Here is a 24161-nt window from a genome sequence, read left to right on the forward strand (position 1 = left end):
TCTTCACTTTTGTGCCACTGGGAAAGCCCTTTCTTAGGCTAAGGGATCCATGGCTCCTCCAGAGGCCTTGGGGGCATCCTTCCTCATAACACTACCCGGCAGCACTTGCTAAGCCCCGGACAGTCTAAAAAGAGCATTAAACACACCAACTCATTCATCCTCATGAAAACCCTATGAAATATTATCACTTCCATTTTACAGATGGGGAAATCTAGACTCCTAAATGAGTTTGAACCTAAATATCGCACAGCTCCTGAATCTGCGCTCCTAACCACTGCCCCACCCTGTCTCTCCTTGGCCTGCAGGACTGTGCTGGCCAATTCCTATGTCTGGTTTCTGGAGGCAACAAATGACCACAAACTTAGTGGTTTAAAACAACACAAATTTATTCTCTTATAGTTCTGGAGGGCAGAAGTCCAACATCAAGGTGTTGGCAGGGCCACGCTCCTTCTGGAGGCTCTCGGGGGAGAATCCATTCCTTGCTTCTTCCACTTTCCGGTGGCTGCCGGCATTCCTTAACTTGTGGTCACAGCACTCTAGTCTCTGCCTTTGTGGTCACATTGCTTCCTCCTCTTATTCTACATCAAATCTCCCCCTCTCTCTCTTACAGGGACACTTGTGATCTCTTTTAGGGCCCATCTGGATAATCCAGCAAAACCTCCCCATCTCAAAATTCTTAATTTAATCACACCTGCAAAGTCTTTTTTTTTCCATATAAGGTAACATCCACAGGTCCCAGAGATTAGGATGTGGATATCTTGGTGGTGGGGGGAACACTTCTCAGCCTACGTTACCTACCTTCTCTAATGTCTGATAATTCAGTGATTTATTCAATTCTCAGACTAAATTAACATATTTTTGGCTTAGTTCAAGCTGTTTTCCTGTTTGCTATAACGAAAAACATCAGACGAATCCACTTCCCACCATGGCAGGTGCTAATACATGTTTGCATGGAAAAAGAAAAGGGACTTCACATGTATTGAGTGTACACAGTACACACAGCACATAGTAGGCCCTCAGGAAATGTGGAATTGGATTGGTTCTTATACAAGGCAGAGAAATCTTCAATGTTTCTCAAGGTGAAGTGACTGATTAGTCACTAAGGGCACCCAGTGAGGAAGTGGGGGCTTAGGAGTTAGAAGTCCTGGGCATGCAAACGTTCCCCTACATCAGAGCTTTACAACGTCTGCACTGCTGACACTTTGGGTCACATAATTCTTTGCTGTAGGGAAATAACAATGTTTGGCAGCACCCCTGGCCTCTACCCACTAGATGGTGGTAGCATTCCCAAAATTGTGACAACCAAAAATGTCTCTAACATTGCCAAAAGTTCCATGGGGGCAAAATGACTCTCCTTGAGAACTGCTCCCCCACGTTAATGCTGCCCTGGTGGAGCTGGTGGTGGGAAGAGGCGCTGGGAATTAAACTCCATTGTTCTACACAGCAAGTAGGAGGCTGCCTTTATGCCACTGTGGCAAAGATTACTGGTTATCCCCTGATATCCACCCTCCAGTTCAGCAGGGCAATTGCTGCCGGAATAAAGACTACATTTCCCAGCCGTTTTTGCAGCTAGGCGTGACCACATTCCAGCCAATTAAAAGTAAGTGAGGTGGGCCATTCCTGACTGTGCCCTTAAAGAGGAGAATCATGCTCCCTTCCCTACCTTCTTCCCCAGTTTGGCTGCCTGGAATGTGGACCTGGTAACAACAACATCAACCAATTCTCTTTTTTTTTTTTTTTTTTTTGTTGAGACAGAGTCTCACTTTGTTGCCCAGGCTAGAGTGAGTGCCGTGGCGTCAGCTTAGCTCACAGCAACCTCAGACTCCTGGGCTTAAGCGATCCTACTGCCTCAGCCTCCCAAGTAGCTGGGACTACAGGCATGTGCCACTATGCCCGGCTAATTTTTTCTATATAGATTTTTAGTTGTCCATATAATGTCTTTCTATTTTTAGTAGAGACGGGGTCTCGCTCAAGGCTGGTCTCGAACTCCTGACCTTGAGCAATCCACCCGCCTCGGCCTCCCAGAGTGCTAGGATTACAGGCGTGAGCCACCGCGCCCGGCCACAACCAATTCTCAAAACCGGGGAGCCCGGGTATTGCCTGGCTTGCTTATGGCCGGATGTTACTAGAGAAATCATCTTTTTTCTGGTTTAAGCCACTGTTATTTAAGAGCTTTGTTACAGTTGCCAGACCTGTATTCTAACTCTTACACTCACCCAGCCAGCCACAGGGGGAAGGAAAGGAGGCAGGAAGGTGGGAGAGAAGAGTGTAGATGAAGGCGCACAGGTGGTCTGGCTAGTTGAGCTCAGAGATGCTCAGGGACACCTTCTGGGAGGAAGACTCGGAGTTGGATATTTGAAGGACATGAAAAATGTGGCGAGGTGGAGAAAAGGGGAGGTCGACCCAGACGGGGCTGCAGCGTGGCCAAGGGTGTAGTGGGGAGACCCGAGCCAGGGCCTGAAGGACCACGAGGGCTCAAACAGGCTGACAGCAGGGAGGAGACCCATCAGGGGAGCCCAGTGCAAAGAGGGGAATTTCACTAGGTGAACCGACCGACACCAGATGTAGGGATCTAGGAGTTTGTCATGAGGCCTAGGGGGCGTCCAGAGGCTGAGAAATGGTCAAGGAGCCCTAGCTCCTCTCTGAAAAGAGGATCCATGCTGGGGCTGACCCTCACCCTTGCCCCTTGCCCCATGCTAATACGTGAGGCTCTGCTCGGCCCAGGGTCTTGAAGTCTTCTTGCTTAGAGCTTCTCCAGCAGGCAGCCAGGGCCAGTAGGAGTGCAGCCAAGGTCACTGCCTTCAGCCCCAGGACCACAGGTGTGAGCACAGACAGGAGGCCTGGGGGACACAGGGGAGAACTCAGGAAGGACTCCCGGTGGGTGCCCCACGGCCCACACCTCAGTACCCATGGGCAAGGGTGGGCCCGGCTGCTGTATAACCTCTGTAGCCATATCCTTTCTATTTGGGGAGAGGATATCAAAGACCACCTCTCCCTTTGCCCTGGGCCCAAAGAAGCCTTGCCGCACGTCCTCTCTGTACCTGTGATCATCTCAACAGCATCCCTAACCTCTGATAATGACAGAAACCTGCTTTCATGTGTTGATTACTCAGCTTCTCTGTCTCAGACCCCGAGCCAAGCTATTCCTCGTTGCCTAATATAATCCTCAAACTAATCCTACAATGTAGGATAATGATCCAATTTCTACAGATAAGGACACAGACCCACAATGGGTTTGGCCCAGGTCCACACATGTCAAAGAAGTGATGGGCCCCAGGTTGTCTGGCTCCCACGCATGGCAGGGACAGGGCTGAGACTCAGGAAGGCTAATCTGACCCCCCTGATCACAAGCTCCCGCCAGTTATTGGGTGCCCCCAAATGTTACCAGGTGATGTGCCAGGCACAGTTCTGGACACTTGGCATGTATGACCTCATTGGATCCATACCCAGCCCCAAGAGGGCGTCTCTCTGATTCGTACCCCCACCCCCACCCCAGTTCATAGAATCAGACGCCAGAGATTGAAGGAGTGACGTGTCCTGCCCATGATCACATGGCTAGAAAGGCGCTCCGTCCAGGAGGCCTGGCTACAGAGCCATGTTCTTTGGCACTGTTGTGCATGGCCTCAGTGTGTCCCTACACTCTGAATCATGGGGAGCTCACTATCTCTCAAGTAACGCTACCCACTGATCAATAGACGGTGCTAGCTGTTAGGAAGTCTTTTCTTGACTGAGCTGTTCCTGGTTCTATAGTTGAGATGGAGTCCTGGGGACTTTCTTGGTGGCAGGTGTCTGGGACTGCTCCCTTCTCATGACCAAGCCATCCATGCCCCCCTCCCCTTGCCCGTGGGGGACTCATTAACTCCACTGAGGTAGGTGCACTCACCTGTTGGAGATATCCTGGCTACGTGTTCACCGGAGAATTCTGCCTCTTGGGAAGAGGTGGGTTTTGCTGCAAGAGAGAGGCTTTCTCACACTGCCTTTCGTCATTCTCTCCTGTCACTTCCTGAGCCCCCGTGCCAGGACCTGGGGAAACTGAGATGAGTCTGCCAGCTTCTACCTGGGTGGGGACTAGAAGTTAAACCCTGCCTCTGTGGTGGATGAACTTACACCTGCTGGAGCATCTCTGGGGTAGGGATAATGTCTGATTCATTGCAGTGTCTCCAGCACCTAGTACAGTGCAGGACACTCCACAAGCATGCAATAGATGTTTGTTGAATTATTAATGATCTATTAAAAGTTCTGTAGAACCCCAATTGGGGAGAAATTAACTCTGCCTCGGGGGAGGAGAAAGGTTCAAAGAGGAAGGGCCATTTGTCTTGGGCCTTAAAGGATGAGTAGGAGTTCTCAGAGAAAAGGAGAAAGCATTTCAGGTAGAGGGAACAGCTTATGTAAAGACATGGAGGCTGAGAAGACCTGGCTTATTTGAAACATGGTAAAAATTTCCTTGGGGACCACCTGCTCCACTCCCCTGACACCACCTATATCAGCTGTCTCACCTTTCACTCTCAGCGTGGTGCCCTGTCCAGAGAGGTATTGCCTATTGGGTTTCCTCTGAAACTTTACACAGTAATAGGTGCCAGCATCCTCAGTGGAGACGCCTCCCAGAAGAATGCTGAAGTCGTTGCTGGAGGCCAGCACCGCTGTCACGTTGGGCTGGGAGATGCCTTCAAAGTTGTAAATGGCCTCCCGGCTCAGACCAGCCCCCCGGAACCACCTGACGGGTCCAGGGGGACCATCTCCAAGCACTGTGCAGTTCAGGAAGGCAGTGTCTCCAGTGGTCACCAGCACCAAGTCCTGGGGCTGGATGATCCAGAGGTTTGGCTTGGGGTCCCCAGCTCCTGAAGCCAAAGGGAATGTCTTTGTTGGATTCTTTCTCTTCCTCCATCATCCCCCCATTCCCTCCCTCATATCGTCCCTCCCTTTCCCCTTTCTCAATTGCTTCACTCCACCACTCCTTCCTGCTTTCTTTCATCACTCACTAGTTGATTCATTCAGTATAGGAGTACTGAGTACCTACCATGTACTGATGCTCGGACTGGGGAAAATGAATCCCACGAAACAGGAAAATACCCTGCCCTGAAACTGCCCTCAGGCTGTTGGTGCAGCTGGAAAGAAAATTGCCCGGAGGCTGGAAACACAGAGGACTGTAGGATTCCAGGGGAGGCACAGCACAGCTTGGAAGGCGCCAGAAAGCCTTCCCAAAATTCCGGCATCAAATTAAAATGAACCCCCCACATGGCAGACACTCTCCGTGTCCCCAGGTTATGGGGTGGTTCATAAGTATCTGTTCTCCTATTTAGTCACCTGAATGACCCTTGTTGCCCATTTTATAAGTTAAGCACTTGAGGTGTATAGAGCCGCAGTGACTGATTTAAGAACACACCGCTATTGAATGACAGGCCCAGGATTTGGGACTCCGGGTCACTGTTGGTGGACTTATAGATACCACGACTGATTACTTGGGGAGCGAGGTAGATCACGCTATCAGCACTAGGCCTTGACTCCACTCCAGTGACGTGGTACATCCACACCCTCCCCGTGGCCTCATGGTGGAAGAGCAAACTTCCTTGTCCCTTGCCGTGGAGCTGAGCCATGTGATTTGCTTTAGCCAATGGGTTGTTAGCAGACATGATGTGCGCAGAGGCTTGAGATGTGCTTGGGGAGTTGGGACTGGCCCTCTGGGCTTCTGCCATCTCCATGAGAAAACACGCCCCATGTAGCTGCTACCTCTCGGGCCTGGGCCCTGGCATGAGGCATGAGGAGTGGACCCACCCCAGCCACATGTAAATGTGCACGTGAGGTATACATACACAGTGTTGTGTGCCACTGAGGTTTTGTGTGATACAGCATGGCTGTGGATGAAGGTGACTGCCGCCACAGCGAGACATACCAGAGCGAGTATGTGCCCTGCAGGGACTAATACTCACGCTTCACAAGCACAGAGGTGCCCGCATCCGCCTTCGTTTCCGAGTGTTCACTCAAACCATCAAACCTCACACAGTGGTAGGTTCCAGCATGCTCCTTGGTGACATTGTGGATATAGATGGAGTAATCGCAATTCAGTGGCTCTGATGTCCGTTGGATCATGGGCACCACCCCAGGGAAGAAGCCACGTTCGAAGTTATAAATTTCTTGCTGGCCCCGAGAGCTGACCTTGACCCAGTTAATCATATCATCAATGCAGGAGCCGACCACCGTACACCTCAATAGGAGCGTCTCACCTTCTGCCACCAGCATGGGGCCCTCAGGCTGTAGCACATGCCTCTCGTTCCCATTGTTCTGCTCAGAGGCTCCTACAACAGAGGAAAAGAGGCCTTGTACTGGGCAGGAGGAGGGTTTTGCTGGAGAGGGAAGGGAAAGAGGGGCTGAGGTGGCTGGCTGCAGAGAGAGAATGGAGCTATCTAATGGGAAACCTACCAATAATAAATAACATGTAAGTGCTCACCACGTGCCGGGCACCGTGTGCATCCCCTCACATTTATTCCTCACGATGCTCCTATAGGTAAACAGAATTATCCCCATTTTATGACAGAGGAAACTGGGAACCCAGAAATGTTAGGTAACTCTCCCAGGATCATCTGTTAGGGGCTGAACTGTGTCCCCCAAAAGCATATGTTGAAGCCCTAGCCCCCAGGGCTGCAGAATGTGACTATATTTGGAGACACGGTCTTTAAAGAAGTAATTAAGTTAAAATGAGTTTGTTAGTGGAGGCCCTGATCCAATCTGACTTGTGTCCCTATAAGAAGAGGAGATTCGGACATAGACGTGCACATGGGGAAGACCAGTGAAGACACAGGGAGAAGGCGCCATCTGCAAGCTAGGGAGAGAGGCCTCAGGAGAAACCAACCCTGCTGATAACTCGATCTAGGATTTCTAGCCTCTAGAATAGTGAGAAAATACATTTATGTTGTTTAAGCCACACAGTCTGTGGTGGTGGCCTGAGCACCCTGTAGGAATGTGACAGAACCTTGTTTCAAACTCTTGCAGCCTGTTTCTGGAACTCCCGCTTTTTACCCTCAAATGCCACCCTTCGGAGACATGGGTTTGTGTTCAGTGTGTATACCCTCCCTGCCTCCTGTGAATTCTTTAACAAACTGCAGTTGTTGTTACGGTATCGTGAAGTGGGCTTATTTCAATGACAGGTTGAACTGTTGAGTTTGGCCTCCAAGTGGGCATTGAGAAAAAGGGCTGAGGCCTCCCATGGAAGTTCTCTGACACATGGGTGATGAACATCATCACTTTTACTCTTCCCAAGAACTCCATAAGGTAGATGCTATTACTATCTCCATTTTTGAGATGAGAAAGAAACCGAACGCTCAGAGAGGTAAAGAAACGGGGTGAACCACGCATTCAGTAGGTGTCATGGCCAGGACTTGAACTCAGGTGAGGTGACTTAAGATTCTGCTCAAATCAAGATCATCAGCTTCGTGCCTGTGTTTCCCTATTGTCTGTGTTCCCATCGGCCCTTGTGAATAGCTCGGTCTGACTCCAAGATACAAGTTTGCAGTACATCGTGGTGTTTCTCAGTTGTGAGTAAGGCAGGGACAGTAAGGAGGTGAAGCAAACCTTCCCTTCTAAGAGGATCTAGCCGGGATTTGTGGAATTATAAATTCTTTTTCTGCCTGTCTTCGGCTGGGCATGTGCTATGAACCACCGAGAACTGCCCGCAGTTGTCACCAAGTGACACTCCATGTTCAATCCTAGCGATTCCTTTTGTCCTTGATGTCATTCGTTCCAAGAAGTTCAGCAACATCTACCCCCAGACATTATTTGAGTTGTAGATCTATTATTACTGATCCTTTCTGTTGGTTTTTCCACCGAAAGTGTCATCTTTTCACACACATGGACTGGACAGTGCCCATCGCTCAGCACAGGGTTGGGAATAGTGCCTGTCCCCACCTGCCAAACTGTTAAACCTCACGGTTGTCAGGGCACTGGGGAGAGTGCACAGGAGAGAGTACTCCACACAAGGAGGGTTGTGGTCTACCTAACAAATCTTAAAAGCAAGGCCCCACATCGATAAAAATATAACATTTTATTGTGAGGCTTATAACACACATACATAAAAGTTATAACAAAAATAGAATAAAGACGGGGGGGGGAGAATATTAGTATACCACCTGTAAGTTTGTTTGTTTCTTTCCTTTCTTCCCTTCTTCCTTCCTTTCCTTCCTCTCCCTTCCTTCTTTCCATCATCTGAGTATTTATCATTTCTAGGTGTTGGCTACATTTCAAGTCTTCTCTTCTAGCTATTTCAAAAAATATACTACCTTGTTGTGAACTGTAGTCACCTTACTCTGCTGTCAAACATTAGAACTTATTCCTTCTATCTAACTGTGTGTTTGTACCCATTAACCAACCTGTCTTCCTCCCCTACCCCATATACCCTTCCCAGTATGGTGTCTATCATTCCACTCTACCTCTATGTGATCAACTGTTTTAGCTTCCACATATAATTGAGAACATGCAATATTTGCCTTTCTGTGCCTGGTTATTTCACTTAACACAATGATCTTCGGTTTCATCCATGTTGCTGCAAATGACACGATTTCATTCTCTTTATGGCCAAGTAGTATTCCACGGTGTATATACACCACATTTTCTTTATCTATTCATCTGTTGATGGACACTTAGGTTGATTCCATATCTTTGCTATTATGAATAGTGCTGTAATAAACATGAGGGTATGAGTATCCCTTTGATATACTGATTTTTTTCCTTTGGATAAATACCCTGTAGTGGGATTGCTGGATCATATGGTAGTTCTGTTTTTAGTTTTTGGAGAAATCACCACACTGTTTTTCATAATGGCTGTGCTAATTTACATTCCCACCAACAGTGTATAAGAGTTCCCTTTTCACCACATCCTTGCCAATATCCGCTATTTTTTTGTCTTTTTGATAATAGCCATTCTAACTGGGATAAGATGATATCTCATTGTGGGGTTTTGATTTGCATTTTCCTGATGATTAGTGTTGTTGAGCATCTTTTCATATACATGTTGGCTATTTGTATGTTTTCTTTTGAGAAATGTCTATTCATGTTATTTGCCCCTTTTTAAATGGAATTGTTATTATTTTCATTATTTACTGTTGAGTTGAGTTCCTTCTATATTCTGGATATTAGTTTCTTGTTGGATGAATAGTTTGTGAATATTTTATCCCATTTACAGGTTGTCTCTTCACTCTGTTGATTGTTTCTTTAGCTGGGAAGAAGCCTTTTTAGTTTAATATAGTCCCATTTGTCTATTTTTAATTTTGTTGTCTGCACTTTTGTGGTCTTAGCTATAAAATCTTTGCCTAGACCAATGTCCTGAAGAGGTCCCTGTGTTTTCTTCTAGTAGTTTTATAGATTCAGGTCTTACATTTAAGTCTTTAATCCATCTTGAGATGATTTTTATATATGGTGAGAAATAGGGGTCTAGTTTAATTCTTCTGCATATGGGTATTCAGTTTTTTCCAGCACCATTTATTGAATTAGAATTATTAGATCCTATTGCTGGATTGATCCCTGTATTACTATATAATCACTCTATTTGCCTTTTGTTGTACTGTTTTTGACTTAAAGTCTGTTTTATCTGTATAAGTATAGCTACTCCTGCTTGCTTTTGGTTTCTGCTTGCATGGAATATCTTTTTCCATCCCTTTACTTTCAGTCCATGTGCCTTTACGGATTGAGTGCATTTCTTGTAGTTGGATCATGGTTTTTTTTTTTTTTTAATCCATTCAGCCAATCTGTATCAAGTGGAGAATTTAATCATTTGCATTCAAGGTTATTATTGATATGTGAGGTTTTGTAGCAATTTTGAAATAGCAATAGCAATTTTGAAACAAACTGGTATTGTTTCCTGGTTGTTGTGTATATTCTTTGCTCCTTTCTTTCTTTCCTTGTCATTGTGGTTTGGTGACTTTCTGTAATGGTACCATGTAAGTCCTTTCTCTTCCTCATTTTCATGTTTCCTTTATAAATGAACTGTATATTTTCATGTTTTGTGATGGCAAATGCTGTCCTTTTGCTTCCAGGTTTAGGACTCCCTTGAGCATTTCTTGTAGGGCTGGTCTAGTGATGATGAATTTTCTCAGCTTTTGCTTGTCTGGTAAACAGTTTTATTTTTCCTTCATTTATGAAGAATAATTTTGTTGGGTATAGTATCCTTCATGGGCAAATTTTTCCCCTAGTTCTTTGACTATATCGCCACATTCTCTCCTGGCCTATAAGGTTTCTGCTAGGAAATTTGCTGTTAGTTTGACGGGAGTTCCTTTATAGGTGACTAGACAGTTTTTTCTTGCTGTCTTTAGAATTCTCTCTTTGTCTTTGACTTTAAACAGTTTGACTATAATGTGTCATGGAGGAGACCTTTTTGAATGTCTGTTGGGGGGATTGCTGAGCCTCCTGTATCTAGATGTCTAAATCTCTTCTTAGAGCCAGGAAGTTTTCTATTTTTTTGTTAGGTTTACTAACCATTTCATTCTCTGTCTCCTGGGACACTGGTAATTAGATTATTTGGTTACTTTATGGTGCCCCATATGTCACAAAGGCTTTGCTCATTCTTTTAAATTCTTTTTTCTTTATTCTTGTCTGACTGGGTTATTTCAAAAGACCTATCTTCAAGTTCTGACTTACTTTCTTCTGCTTGATCTAATCTATTGCTGAAGCTTTCAAATGTATTTTGCATTTCATTCAGTGAATCCTTCAGTTCCAGAATTTGTTTGGTTCTTTTTTACGATATCTATCTCCTTGGTAAATTCTCATTGATATCCTGATGTGTTTCTCTGGTTTTTTGTATTGTTTTTCAGAATTCTCTTATATTTCACCAAACTTCTTTAAAATCAGCATTTTGAATTCGTTTTTCCAGGATTTCATGAATTTCTTTTTGACTTGGATCTCCTTCTGGAAGATTATTGTGTTCCTATGGAGGTATCATATTCCTTTTTCATGTTTCCTGAATTCTAACATTGATATATTTCCCATGTAGTGTAACAGTCACTTTTTCCAATTTTTAAAAAATTTGCTTTTGTAGGTGAAGACTTTTTCCTGAAGATGTTTCTATGGTGTTGGAAGGGTAGGGCACTTTGGCTTTAATTCTGATGCATGCAGTAGTGTAGTGATTGTATGATTTCTTTGGCTGTAAACAGCATCAGTGTTGTCTGCAATTTCCTTGGTGGATCAGGGTGCAGTTGTTAGTAGAGGCTGTGGTGAAATTTTTCTGGGGACTGGGTTACTAGGTAGGCCAGTTTTGGAATCCCAGTTGTGGCTGCAGGCTAAATATGCCTGTCCGTGAGTCCCAAGGTGGCGTACGTTGGCACTGGAGTTAGCTGGTCCATGCAGGTTGATGGCTTGCTCAGGTTCCAGGAATGCCCGTGGTGGGCCAGGTGGCTGGGCAGGTTCTCCAGCCCCTGGATGTGGGCATGGCATGGGTGATGGCAGTAGCAGTGGGGGGACAACGTTCTGGGATACAAGTGGTCCATGCTGGTGTTGGCAGTGGCTGTGACAGGTTGGATGGGCTGGTCCCAAGACCTGCAGGTGATGTGTGTGCGTGGGTGCCAGCTGTGGTGGTAGTGGCAGGGTTGAGTGGGCCCTACTTCCGATCCTGAGAGGATTTCTCAGGTGTCACTGTTAGAGGACTGGGTTGGATGACAGGTCCCTTGGCGATATGCTCCGGTACTTGAGGAGAGGTGGAACCAGGCTGGGTGGTATCCTCAAACCCTGTGGGGTATGCCAAGACTGGCTGTGGTAGGCAGGGACAAGGTGATCCCCGGGCCACTAGCCGAACAGGCAGGTTGGAGTGGCAGCAGCTTTGCTGCAGCCCTGCTCCTGGGGAGCGTGGGGTTGCTTTTCCTGGGAGCAGCTGGAGGCAGGCAGCCGGGGGTACAGGCTTCACTTGCACATCAGCCCACAGACATCTACAGGGGTGGAGGTTTCAGGCAGTGGAATTTGTCTTTGGGGCATGTGAACATGTGTGGCTACCCTCTGGTGGGGAAGGCAGGGTTGCTGCCCCTGGCTCCTGCTGAGGCTGGGCAAAGCTGGCAGAGCAGGGCACAGTCCGGTGTGGGCTGGGCTGTCACAATAGGACAGTGCTATAGCTGCTTAGGGTTTGGCAGTTTGTGGGACCCATTGTGAGCTCTCTCTGTAGAGCAATGCCTTCATGCAGTTTCCAGAGAGCTCGCTATGTTAGTCTCAGAACCCACAAAAGTGGAGGGGCTCTCTCGTGGCTAGGGTTGTAGGAGTCTGTGGTGGAAATGTGGACCACTGGAGTTTCTCACTTAACCCTTTTTCCACATTAGGGAGCTTCTCCAGACTCCCAGTCAAGTCCTGCCAAACAGCTGGTTTTTGTACTATATGTAAAATGGTACGATATCACTTAAAGGCAGACTGTGATAAATTAAAGATGTATAGTACAAACTCTAAAGCAATCACTAAAGTGCAAAATAAAGACTTATAGCTAGTAAGATAATAATGGAAGTAAAATAGTATTAAAAATATTTAATCCCCAAAAGAAGACAGAGCAAGAGGGAAAAGGGACCAAAGAACAAGTAGGACAAATAAGAGGGTAATAGATTTAAACCTACTCATATCAGGAATCATTTTAAATGGAAATGGTCTAAATATCTAAGTAAAAGTTAGATTGTCAGGTTGGATGAAAAAGTAAGGCCCAACTATGTGTTGCCTACCAAAAATGCACTTCGAATATAAAGGCACAAATAAGTTAAAAATGATGTGAAAAAATATACTATTCTAACACTAATCAAAAGAAAGCTGGAGTGGATATATTAATATCAGAAAAAGTAGATTTCAGAGCAAAGAATGTCGCCAGGGATAAAGACTGTCATTTCACAATATAAAGGAGTAAATTAATCAAGACGATATAAAAATTTCAAACATTTATGCATCTAATAACAGAGTTTCAAAATTTATGAAGCAAAAACCAATAGATGGAAAGAGTAAGGGCATTAAAAAACAAAAACAAAAACAAATATCAACAGAATTACAGGGACAAATAGGCAAATCCACGGTTAGAGTATGAGATTTCAATATTCTTCTTTAATGGCTGATAGAACAAGTAGTCAGAAAATCAGAAAGAATATAAAAAGAGTTAAAAGACACTATCAACCAACTCGACCTAATTGACATTTATTCGATACTACACACCCAAATAAAAAGTCTCCATGAGTATAAAAGAATTCAAGTCATGAAAAGCATATCCTCTGCCCACAATGAAATAAATTAGAATCAATAATAGAAAGATGTCTAGAAAAACTTCATATATTTGGAAACTAAATACTTCTAAATAACACTAGTCAAAGAAATAAAAGAGAAATTAATAGCCAAAAAAGTCTCTAAAAAGAACAAAGCTGGAGGCATCATATTACCTGACTTCAAAATATATTACAAGGCTATACTAACCAAAATGCTATAGTATTGGTATAAAAATAGACACATAGGCCAATGGAAGAGTAAAGAAAACACAGAAATAAATCCGGGCATTTACAGCCAACTGATTTTTTTTTTTTTTTTTTTTTTTGAGACAGAGTCTCACTCTGTTGCCCGGGCTAGAGTGAGTGCCGTGGCGTTAGCCTAGCTCACAGCAACCTCAAACTCCTGAGCTCAAGCGATCCTCCTGTCTCAGCCTCCCGAGTAGCTGGGACTACAGGCATGCGCCACCATGCCCGGCTAATTTTTTCTATATATATTTTTAGCTGTCCAAATAATTTCTTTCTATTTTTAGTAGAGATGGGGTCTCGCTCTTGCTCAGGCTGGTCTCGAACTCCTGAGCTCAAACGATCCGCCCACCTCGGCCTCCCAGAGTGCTAGGATTACAGGCGTGAGCCACCGCGCCCGGCCCAGCCAACTGATTTTTGACAAAGGTGCCAAGAACATACACTGGGGAAAGGAGACGCTCTTCAGTAAATGTACCTGATAAAAGGTTCTGATATCTAATAAAAGGTTATATACCCAGAATATATAAAGAACTCTCAAAACTCAATAATAAGAAACAGAATTAAAAAATGGGAATTGAATAGACACTTCACCAAAAAGGATGCACAACATGAAAGATATTCAGCATCATTACACACCAGGGAAATTCAAATTAAAACCACAATGAGATATTACTACCCACCTATTAGAATGATGAAAATTAAAAAGGTTGGTCATAGCACGTGTTGGTGAGGATGTGGAGGAACTGGCATCCTCATACTTTGCTGACGAAAATGTAAAATGGTACAACTGCTTTGGAAAACAGTTTGGCAATGTCTTAAAATGTTAAACATACAAGTACCATGTGATCCAGTCAGTTTATTCTTAGGTATTCTCCCCAAAAGAAATGAAAGCATGTGTCCACACAAGGACTTGTACACAAATGATCATAGACACTTATTTTATAATAGCTCCAAACTGCAAGCAAGCCAAATATCTGTCACCAGGTGAATGGAAAAGTGTTTATCCATGCAATGGATAGACACAAAAGAAATGAACCATTGGTATGTGCAAGAACACAAATGAATCTCAAAATAGCTATGCTGAGTAAAAGAAGCCAGACCAAAAGGAGTACAACTGTACGATCCTTGTTATACAAAATTCTAGAAAATGCAAACTAATCCTAGTGATGGAAAACAGATCCAGGGTTTCCTGGAGACAAGAAGCGGAAAGGATGAATCACAAGCAACTTTTGTGGGTGTTAGATATATGTTCGTTACCCTGATTTTGGTGATGATTTCACAAATGTGAAATATCCAACACCCACAAAACTTACCAATCTGTGTACTTTCTATAGGTACAGTTTATTGTATGTCAGTTGCACCTCCGTGAAGCTGTTTAAAAATGATAAAAAGTTTGCAGTGACGAAGCCTATGTGTGTGGGGACAGGGGAGCACTTCATGCAGACCAGGCAGGGGGAAGAGGGAGGACTCGGAAAGTCTTATCCCAGCTGGGGGTGGGTCTGGGGCAGGGAAACACCAGGGAAGAAGCCAGAGCCGGGAATCAGGCCAGGAGCCCCACAGCCCTGCAGCCCCTCTCCCTTCCTCAGTCTCCTTCTACATTGTGACACGGGCTTCAGGAGGTGTCCTGGGAGCTGGACCAGCCCCCTCCCCACAGCTCTGGGATTCCTTTCTCATCAATTTCCCACCTGCGTCCTCTGCCTTTTATTGTCCCTCTTGAGGGGTTCCCTTTGGAAGCCTGGCAGAAAATCAATATTTTTCAAAAAATATTTTTGATTCGGGGTAGTTTAGATTTCTGATTTCCTAGCCTAGTGCCTAAAACACAGCGGAACTCAAAAGTATTTGTGGGACGAGTAACTAGGAATTATGATTCACATTTTACAATTGAGGAAACCAGCTTGGAAAAGTGACGTCTTGAGTGACATAGCCAGTGAGCCCTCACTCGCTGACCACCCAGGTCTGACCACACACCTGGGTCCCACCAGTGCTTCTCCTGGGGTTGACCTCGCTGGAGGACCCACGGTGGGGTGAACAGAATCCAGGTCTCAGCAGGGCCTGGGGCAGAGGCCCAGATGGGACGAGCCCACTGAGAGCCAAGAATCCCACCTGGTGGGTCGGAGGGTTCTAGACTCAGAGGCTGAGCTACTCCAGGAGCCTCAGGACTCAGGAGCTAAAGTGGCTTGACCTGGAGTTAGGGGAGACATAGGTATGATAGTAATAGCCAACAGCTGTCAAATCTTTACGTTATGCCAGGTACTTGTAAGTGTTATCTTACTGCATCCTCCTAACAAAGTAAAGAGGTAGATCCTATGATTAGCCCCATTTTACAGATGGGAAAAACTGAGGCTCAGAGAGAAGTAACTTAAATCAGTCAGTGGTGAGGTTTAAGCCAAGCTGTGTCCCAAGCTGGGCCAGAGCTGGCTCCTGGGTGTGCGATCTGTATAGTCGCACAGGGCCCCATGCTTGGCGTAATGCTCTACCGTGTTGCTTAATACTTTTTGAACAAGGGTACTTGCATTTTCACTTTGCCCTGGGCCTCACGAATTATGTGGCTGGTCCAGGGCTGAGCCTCACCACTTTCCTATTTAATACTCACAGTACCCCTAGGGAGAAAGGTCCCACGAGTGCCCCTGTTCAGTAGAAGAGGACACTGGGGCTAACAGAGCCACAGTGTCTGACATGGGTACTCAAGCACCCACCTGGAATCCTGGGGCTGTGGGCTGAGAGCCTGACACTTAGTCACTTCACTACGCTGCTTTTCAGGACACTGGGTCTGCTGTTTGCTCTCTCCTGGAGTTGGGAAAGTTCTCGGTGTCCCCTCCGAGCTCCACTGTGATGGGGTCAAGCTTCTCCAGGTATGCCAGGGTCTTGGTGCCTCTCTTGGGGACCAGCCAGGGGTGGCCCCGTTCTCAGATCCCACTCACCTGAGAGGACAAGGAACAGCGCCAGCAGCAGGGAGCAGGGAGGCGAGTGGGCCAGGCGGGTAGGGGTGGGCATCATCGGGGCACACGGCGCCTCCTGTGGTCCCCAAGAAGGGCCACCGTTCTGCTGTCTGGTGGCTCCTGGAGTCTGAGGTGGGGCCAGTGCCCAGGCCTGTCTTTGCTTCCCTTTGCCACGGCTACTTGAGGAAGTGTTTTCTTCGCAGCCACACAGGCCTGCTGGTGCAAGAGGGAGGAGCCCGGTCAGAGGGTTTCCGGCTTTCGTGCCAGGGCTGGGGTTCCTGTAGTCACTGTGTCAAAACCTTACTGACCCCTGGCCACAGGCCCTGACCTGGGCACTCCGGGAGGGACGTGAGCACCACGGTCGTAGGGCGCCCCCTGGGGGCAGCTGGGCTTTGGATCAAGCATTGCGTCTTCCTCTCCCCGGCTATGTGAGATTTCAAAGTCATTGCCATCTCAGAGCCTCTGTTTCCTTATTTGCAAAATGGGAGCAGCGGCAATCTCCTCTGCTGAAAGGCGTTGCGAAGATTATAGGAGATAATGTGCGTGAAGGCACAGAACGATGTAATTGCTGAGCATATTAGCCATCACTATTCATGGGATGTAGGAAATAGAGGAGGCGACATTGCTTAAGAAGGAGGATTTATTATAAAGCAAGCCCCCCGGGGGCCTCCTTCTGGTACTGCGGGGACACCATGGACCTAATCCCTAAATGTGTAATCATGGGCAACTCTCTCAGGCTCGATTTCCTGGGTTCCAAATGCAGTACTCAGGTTGTGGCATCTTCATTTCCTGTGACTGATGTAGACTTCCTCAGGAGCCCCTTCGTGCCGGCTGTCAGGAGGGCAAGCTTAAACTTGGCAGTTGAAGCAATCCCAGGCTTTTCCAGCTTCCGACAGCCTCTTTGGCTGCACTGCCTGGGTTCAAATCTTGCTCTACCCAGATCTGGCTGTGTGATGTTATGACAATCATTTGAGCACTTTGTGCCTCAGTTTCCTGATCTGTAAAGCAGGAGTGGAAATATGGCTGTGTGTACAGGATGGAGTTAGCACGGTACCGGCTGCCACCATTCTCCCGTAGGTTAACTCAGTGTTTTCCAGGAAAAAAACAACAGCTCAGTCGTTCGGTGTTTCACTTCCTCCCTCCCACTCCAGATGGTCCTGGGGACAGAGGAGGCTGAAGTTTCTTCCTGGGACAGGGTAGTGGGACTTGGGTCTAAGCGTATCGCTTGGGTCCCTGAGGTCTTGTGTCTACCAGGAGGAGGTTGGTCTGGCCTGGTCCCTGAGGACTTTGCACTAGGTCTGCTGAGGGGTGGCTGGTCCTGTCTGGAACTTTGGGAACCTTGCGTACCACTGCTAAAGCCCATTGCTCCCTCTACTTGTTCTCCTGTCGAGAAGACCCATATATTGGAGCCTCTTTGAACTGGCCACAGGCCTAGACAATTCTAAGAGACCCCTCAGCATCTCCATGTCCTTCTCACACAGGAACTTCTGAGTTACCTGCTCACATATGCAGATTCCTTCCTCAGCTATTCATATTCTTAAGTTTCACATAAAAATAATTTTACTTATTTTAATAGGCAAGGCATTGTATCCATCAGCTATTGCTGTGTAACAAACTACCCTGAAATTTAGCGGCTTAAAACAATAACCATTTATTTAATTCATGACTCTGTGGGCTGAGAATTTAGTCTGGGCTCATCTGGGTGGTTCATCGGTGCTGATCTTGGCTGGGATGGCTCATGAGTTAAGGTCAGCTGAAGGTTGGCTACGTGGCTTCGTTACTGGGATTGGCTGATTATTGACTGGGACACCTCAACTCTCCTCCCTGTGGTCACTTATCCTCCAAGAAGCTAACCTAGACTTGCTCACATGAAAGTGGCAGTTTTGAGAGAGAGCAAAAGTTGCAAGGCACGAGGTCACTTCTGCTGTATTCTTTTGGCCAGAGCAAGTTACGAGACAAGACCAAAGTCAAGGATGGAAAATAGACTTTGCCTCCTGTTAGGAGGAACTGTAAAGCCTTATTGCAAAAGGTGAGGATACAAAGAGGGGTTATAGAACTGGAGACATTTTTGTAATTTATCCACCATGGGCATCTACAGAGTGCAAAATATACAGCACTTACTGTCACCTTTATAGGACTCTCAGACATTACCTTCCTTAGGGTTAACCACAGTCACCAGTTTCTGAAGACAGTCAATTTCTGCTCTATTTCTGATCAAGTGCTCAGAAGCCAGGGTGCACATGGCCCTTTGTGATGTCATGGCCTGGGAACACCCTGGGAAGCCAGCCCTGGTCCCTTATGCTCTAGGAATCTCTAAACACACCTGGGGTTTCTATACTCCATTCCACCCCACCCCAGCATTTTGACCCCAGGACTGTGGGGGTGCCAGGACTTTAGCATCTCAATTCCTGTCCTTCTCCCCTTCTTTTTCTTGCTGCCTCCACCAAGTCAAAAGGTAAGGATTTCCCCTTCTTTCCTTCTGGTAGGGACTTTCCTTACCTCAGCCCTCTTCCTAACAGATGGCCTTCTTGGTTCTAGCTAGAATCTCTGCTTCCTCTTCAAAGCAACGAGTCTCACATTCCACCTTTAAAATAGGAAAGAGCTGCCAGGGAAGGAATTGCACTACTGCAGGAGGAAAAGTGCACAAGGAAGTACTTAAAAATGTTCTATCTGTCAATGTCATCTGTAAAATGCGTGACAGGCGGTAATGTGCGAGGCACTGGCTCACAGTAATTGCTCAGTCACTAGGAGCAATGATATTGCTCCTGGTCTGTGTGCTTGGATGTCATGTGACCTGCGGTACCTGTTACTAGCTTGAGTTAGATTGTCTTCAAAAGGTGCACTAGAGGTATATATAGAACACAAGTCTACACGTAAATTGGCTTTCTTTCTTCCACTACAAAAATGGAACTTTGTTAAAACAACAGCTTTTTCATTGTTTATCCTAAAACGGAAAACACAATAAGTATAGGGGAAGCATTCCACCTCATCAGCAATCAAGTGAATACTAATTAAAAAAGGAACAACGCTGGTACCTTTGCAGTCAGCATTTCTCTCCACTTCTTTCTCTGCTCTTCCTTTATCAGAGGGGCTAGAAGCCTGGGAACTACATTTTACAGAACTCCTTGCCAGCACTATTCTGGATTAGGTCCTATCAATGAGAGGTGCTTGCATTAGATTTGGAAGGTGAAAGAGAAGGAGAGGCATGCTTGCTTCTCTAGCAACAGAGAGGGGCAGATAAGTGAGCATCAGCAGATTTAAGTTATGCACATGTGAGATTTTACCCTCCCTTCCATAAATCACCTCTAAATCACAGGCAGCTGTGATCACTGGTCGCTCAGATTTCTGATTATCCAAGAGCTAGCAATGAATTTGGGAGATAAAGTAGTGAGGTCTGCAAGCACCAGACCCTACAAATCCCATGAGAACAAAGCAGAAGTGCATCGCTTTTTATGACTTATCCTTGGAAGTCACCTAGTCTCATTTCTGCCATTCTTTTTATTTAGGTGGATGCATTTGGTGTCTCATTAATATTGAAGCCTTCAGGGCCCTTGAACTTGACTTTCTGCTACTGGCAACTTGTCCTGCCTTATGGCTTAGTTTACCTTTCCTGCTCCCTTTTCCTATTTTATGTCAAATTCCATTATGTGCTTTTTGGTGTTATTTAATATTTTTATTGAGGTATGACCTATATACAGAAAAGTGCACAGATATTAAATGTGTGGCTCAGGGAATATTTAGACTTGTTATGTCTGTAGACACCTGTTTAATCACCACTCCAAGATAAAGAAAGTTGCTTTTTTCTCCTTCCCATTCAATCTCTGGCCCCAGAGGCAACCACCACTCTTGTTTCTATTACTATTGATTGGCTTTGCTTGTTTTTGAATTTCATGTAAGTAGAGTCATACAATGACTTATGTCTGGCTTCTTTCATTCATCATTAAGTTGTTTTTTGGATATGAATTCTTTTCTTTATTGTGGTAAAAACACATAACAAAAATTTACCATCTTAACAAATTTGAAGTGCATAGTGATGTGAAGTATATTTACATGCTTGTACAACAGAGCTCTAGAACTTTTTCATCTTGCAATACTGAAACTCTATACTCACTAAATACTAGTTAACCCCTGTCCTTACCCCTGCTTTGGCAACCACCTTTCTTCTTTCTGTTTCTATGATTTTGACTACTTAGATACTTTCTATGAATGGAATTGTACCGTATTTGTCCTTTTGTGGCTAGCTTATTTCACTTGGCGTAAATGTCCTTGAGGTTCTGTCACATTGTAGTATGTGACAGAATTTCCTTCTTTTTAAAGGCTGAATAATGTTCCAATGTGTCTATATACCACATTTTCTTTATCCATTCATCTGTTAATGGACTTCTGGGTTGCTTCCATCTTTTGGCTATTGCAAATAATGGTTCCATAAACATGGGCGTGAGATATATCTTAGAGCTCCTGCTCTGCATATGTTTGGTTATACACCTAAGGGCAAGATTTCTGGACCATATGGTCATTCTATTTTTAATTTTTTGAGGAACAGCCATACTGTTTTCCACAGCAGCTACACCATTTTACATTCCCACCAACAGTGCACGAGGGTTCCAGTCTCTCTGCATCCTTCTCAGCACTTGGTACTTTCTGTTCTTTTGATAGTGGCCACCCTGATGGATATGAGGTAATATCTAATAGCCATTTTGATTTGCATTTCTCTTATAATTAGTGATATTGATCATCTTGTTATATGCTTTTGTCCATCTGTATGTTGTCTTTGAAGAATTTTCTATTTAAGACCTTAGCCCACTTTAAAATTGTTTTTTTTGTTATCATTGAGTTATACAAGTTCTTTATATATTTTTGATAACCCCTTATCAGATATATAATTTACAAATATTTTCTCCCATTCTGTAGGTTGACTTTTCGCCCTATTGATTGTTTCTTTTGATGGATAGAAGTTTTAGTTTGATGTATCCCAGTTGTCTATTTTTGATTTCATTGCCTGTACTTTTGTTGTCATGTACAATAATTCATTGCCAAATCCAATATCCTGAAATTTTCCCGTATGTTTTCATCTAAGAGTTTGACAGTTTTAGGTCTTTAATCCATTTTGAGCTAATTTTTGCATATGATGTAAGGTAAGGGTCTAACTTCATTCTTTTGCCTGTGAATATCTAGTTTTCCCAACACCAGTCGTTGAAGTGACTGTCCTTTGCGCACTGTGCAGCCCTTGGTGTCCTTGTCAAAAATCATTTGACTATATACGGAAGGATTTATTTCTGGGCTTTCTATCATATTCCATTGGCCTATATATCGACCTTTATGCCAGTACCACACCGTACTGTTGCTTTGTTGTATGTTTTGAAACCATATGACAAAATGTGAGGCCTCCAACTTTGCTCTTCTTTTTTAAGATTTCATTATTTTGGGTCCCTTGAGATTTCATATGAATTTTAGAATTTTTTTCTATTTCTGAAAAATTGCCATTAAGATTTTGATAGGGGTTGCATTGAAACTGTGGATTGCTTTGTGTAGTATTGACATCTTAACAATATTTTCTAATCCACAAGAATGAAATATCTTTTACTCCTTGTTATAGATCTATTCAGATTTTTATTTCTTCATAATTCAGTCTTGATATGTTGTACATTTTAAGAAATTCATCCATTTCTTATAGGTTATCCAATTTTTTGGTGTATAATCATTTAAATAGTCTCATATAATTGTTTTTATTTCTGTGACGTTCACTGTGTAATGTGCTCTCTTTTATTTCTAATTTTAATAATTTTTGTCTATTCTCTTTTTTCTTAGTCTAGCAAAAGGTTTGTTGATTTTGTTGATGTTTTCAAAAAGACAGTTCTTGGTTTCATTGATTTTTTTCCACTATTTTTCTATTCTCTATTTCATTTATGTCTGCTATAATCTTTATTATTTTCTTCCTTATGCTAGTTTTGGGTTTAGTAGGTTCTTCTTTTTTAGTTCCTTGAGGTTAAATTAGGTTAATTAGTTTGTTGAGTTGAGATATTCTTCTTTAATACAAGCATTTACAACTGGAAACTTACCTCTTAGTATTGCTTTTGATGCATGCCATAAGTTTTGGTATGTGTGTTTTCATTTTTATTTGTCTCAAGATGTTTTCCCATTTCCCTTCAGATTTCTTCTTTGAACCATTGGTTGTTTGAGAGTGAATTGCTTGATTTCCACATATTTGTGAATTTTCCTGTTTTCCTTCTGCTATTAATTTCTAATTTTATTCCATCGTCATAGGTGAAGATAATTGGTATGATTTCAGTCTTCTTGAATTTGTTAAGATTTGTTCTGTGGACTAACATGTAGTCTAACTTGAAGAATGACCACGTATACTTGAGAATATGTATTCTACTGTTGTTAGGTGAAGCTCTCTATATGTTTGTTAGGTCCAATTGGTCTATAGTGTTGTTCAAGTCCTGTTTCTTTGTTGATCTTCTATTATATCTACTTGTTCTGTTTGTAACAGAAAGTGGGGTATTGATGGCTCCTACTGTTATCATGTTCCTGTCTAATTTCTCCCATCAGTTTTGTCAATGTTTGCCTCATATTTGAAAGTTCTAATGTTAATGCATATATAATTGTTGTGTCTTCTTGGTGAACTGACCCTTTTATCACTATATAATACCCTTCTTTGTCTCTTGTGACAGCTTTTTGTCTTAAAGTCTATTTTGTCTGATGTAAGTATGGCCATCCCTGCTCTCTTTAGATTCCTGTTTGTGCGGAATAACTTTTTCCATCCTTTCATTTTTAGCCTATGTGTGTCCTTAAAGTGAGTATCTTGTAGACAGTATATAGTTGGATCTTGTTTGTTTATCCATTTGGTTAATGTATTTCTTTTAAATGAGGTGTTTATTTATCTTCAAAGTAATCACTGTGCTGAAGGACTTACTATTGTCATCCTCTTAATTTTTTTACATCTTGTAGTTTTTTATCATTTTCTTCCTTTTGTGTTTCATTGATTTTATTTTTGTGGTGACATGTTTTGATTCCCTTTTCATTTCCATTTGTGTATCCAAATGGTACCTGACCTACAATGGTTCAATTTATGATTTTTAGACTTCATAATGAGTTTGTATGAACATAACCTCATCATAAGTCAAAAAGCTCTTTATGACTTACAATGGGATTATGGTTTCTATTTAATATGTATCACTTGTGCATTATTGTAAATTTGAAAAATATAAGTTGAACCATTATAAGTCAGGGACCATCAGCTATATTGCTAACATTAAGTGTATTTTTTACATTCAAAGGGTTTATTGGGATGTAACCCCATTGTAAGATGAGGAGCATCTATATTCTATAAATATTTTATTTGTGGTTACCATTGCAACTATACAAAGAATATTAAGATTATAATAGTCTACTTTAAACTGATAACTTCAATTGCTTATAAAAACTCTCTGCACCCCCCCAACTTTATGTTATTGATGACACAAATTGCCTCTTTTTATATTGTGTATACATTAACAGAGTTTTCATTACTTATGTTTTTTAAAAATTCTATACAAAACTCAAAAGTGATTTACACATCTACAATACTACAGAATTTTGTCTCTATATTTACCTTTATCTGTGAGTTTTATATATATATATATATATATATATATATATTTTTTTTTTTTTTTTCCCTGAGGCAGAGTCCCGCTCCATCACCCTGTCTAGTGTGCTGTGGCGTCAGCCTAGCTCACAGCAACCTCAAACTCCTGGGCTCAAGCGATCCTCCTGCCTCAGCCTCCCAAGTAGCTGGGACTAC

At 43.8% G+C, this 24161-nt stretch overlaps 1 protein-coding gene across 1 annotated transcript; it reads right to left on the bottom strand.

The window, feature by feature from the left end:
• Positions 1-2525: 2525 nt before the first annotated feature.
• On the bottom strand, positions 2526-16783 carry SIRPB2 (signal regulatory protein beta 2). The gene is made up of 6 exons (XM_069495764.1): positions 16687-16783; positions 16361-16594; positions 5928-6293; positions 4497-4838; positions 3884-3949; positions 2526-2840 (listed from the first exon to the last, which is right to left on the bottom strand). Exons 1-6 carry the CDS (start codon positions 16781-16783, stop codon positions 2674-2676), a joined length of 1272 nt encoding a protein of 423 aa, XP_069351865.1. The 3' UTR covers positions 2526-2673.
• Between the last annotated feature and the right edge of the window lie 7378 nt (positions 16784-24161).

This window comes from Eulemur rufifrons, chromosome 20, assembly GCF_041146395.1.
Source record: "Eulemur rufifrons isolate Redbay chromosome 20, OSU_ERuf_1, whole genome shotgun sequence".
In the NCBI taxonomy this organism is placed as follows: Eukaryota; Metazoa; Chordata; class Mammalia; order Primates; family Lemuridae; genus Eulemur; species Eulemur rufifrons.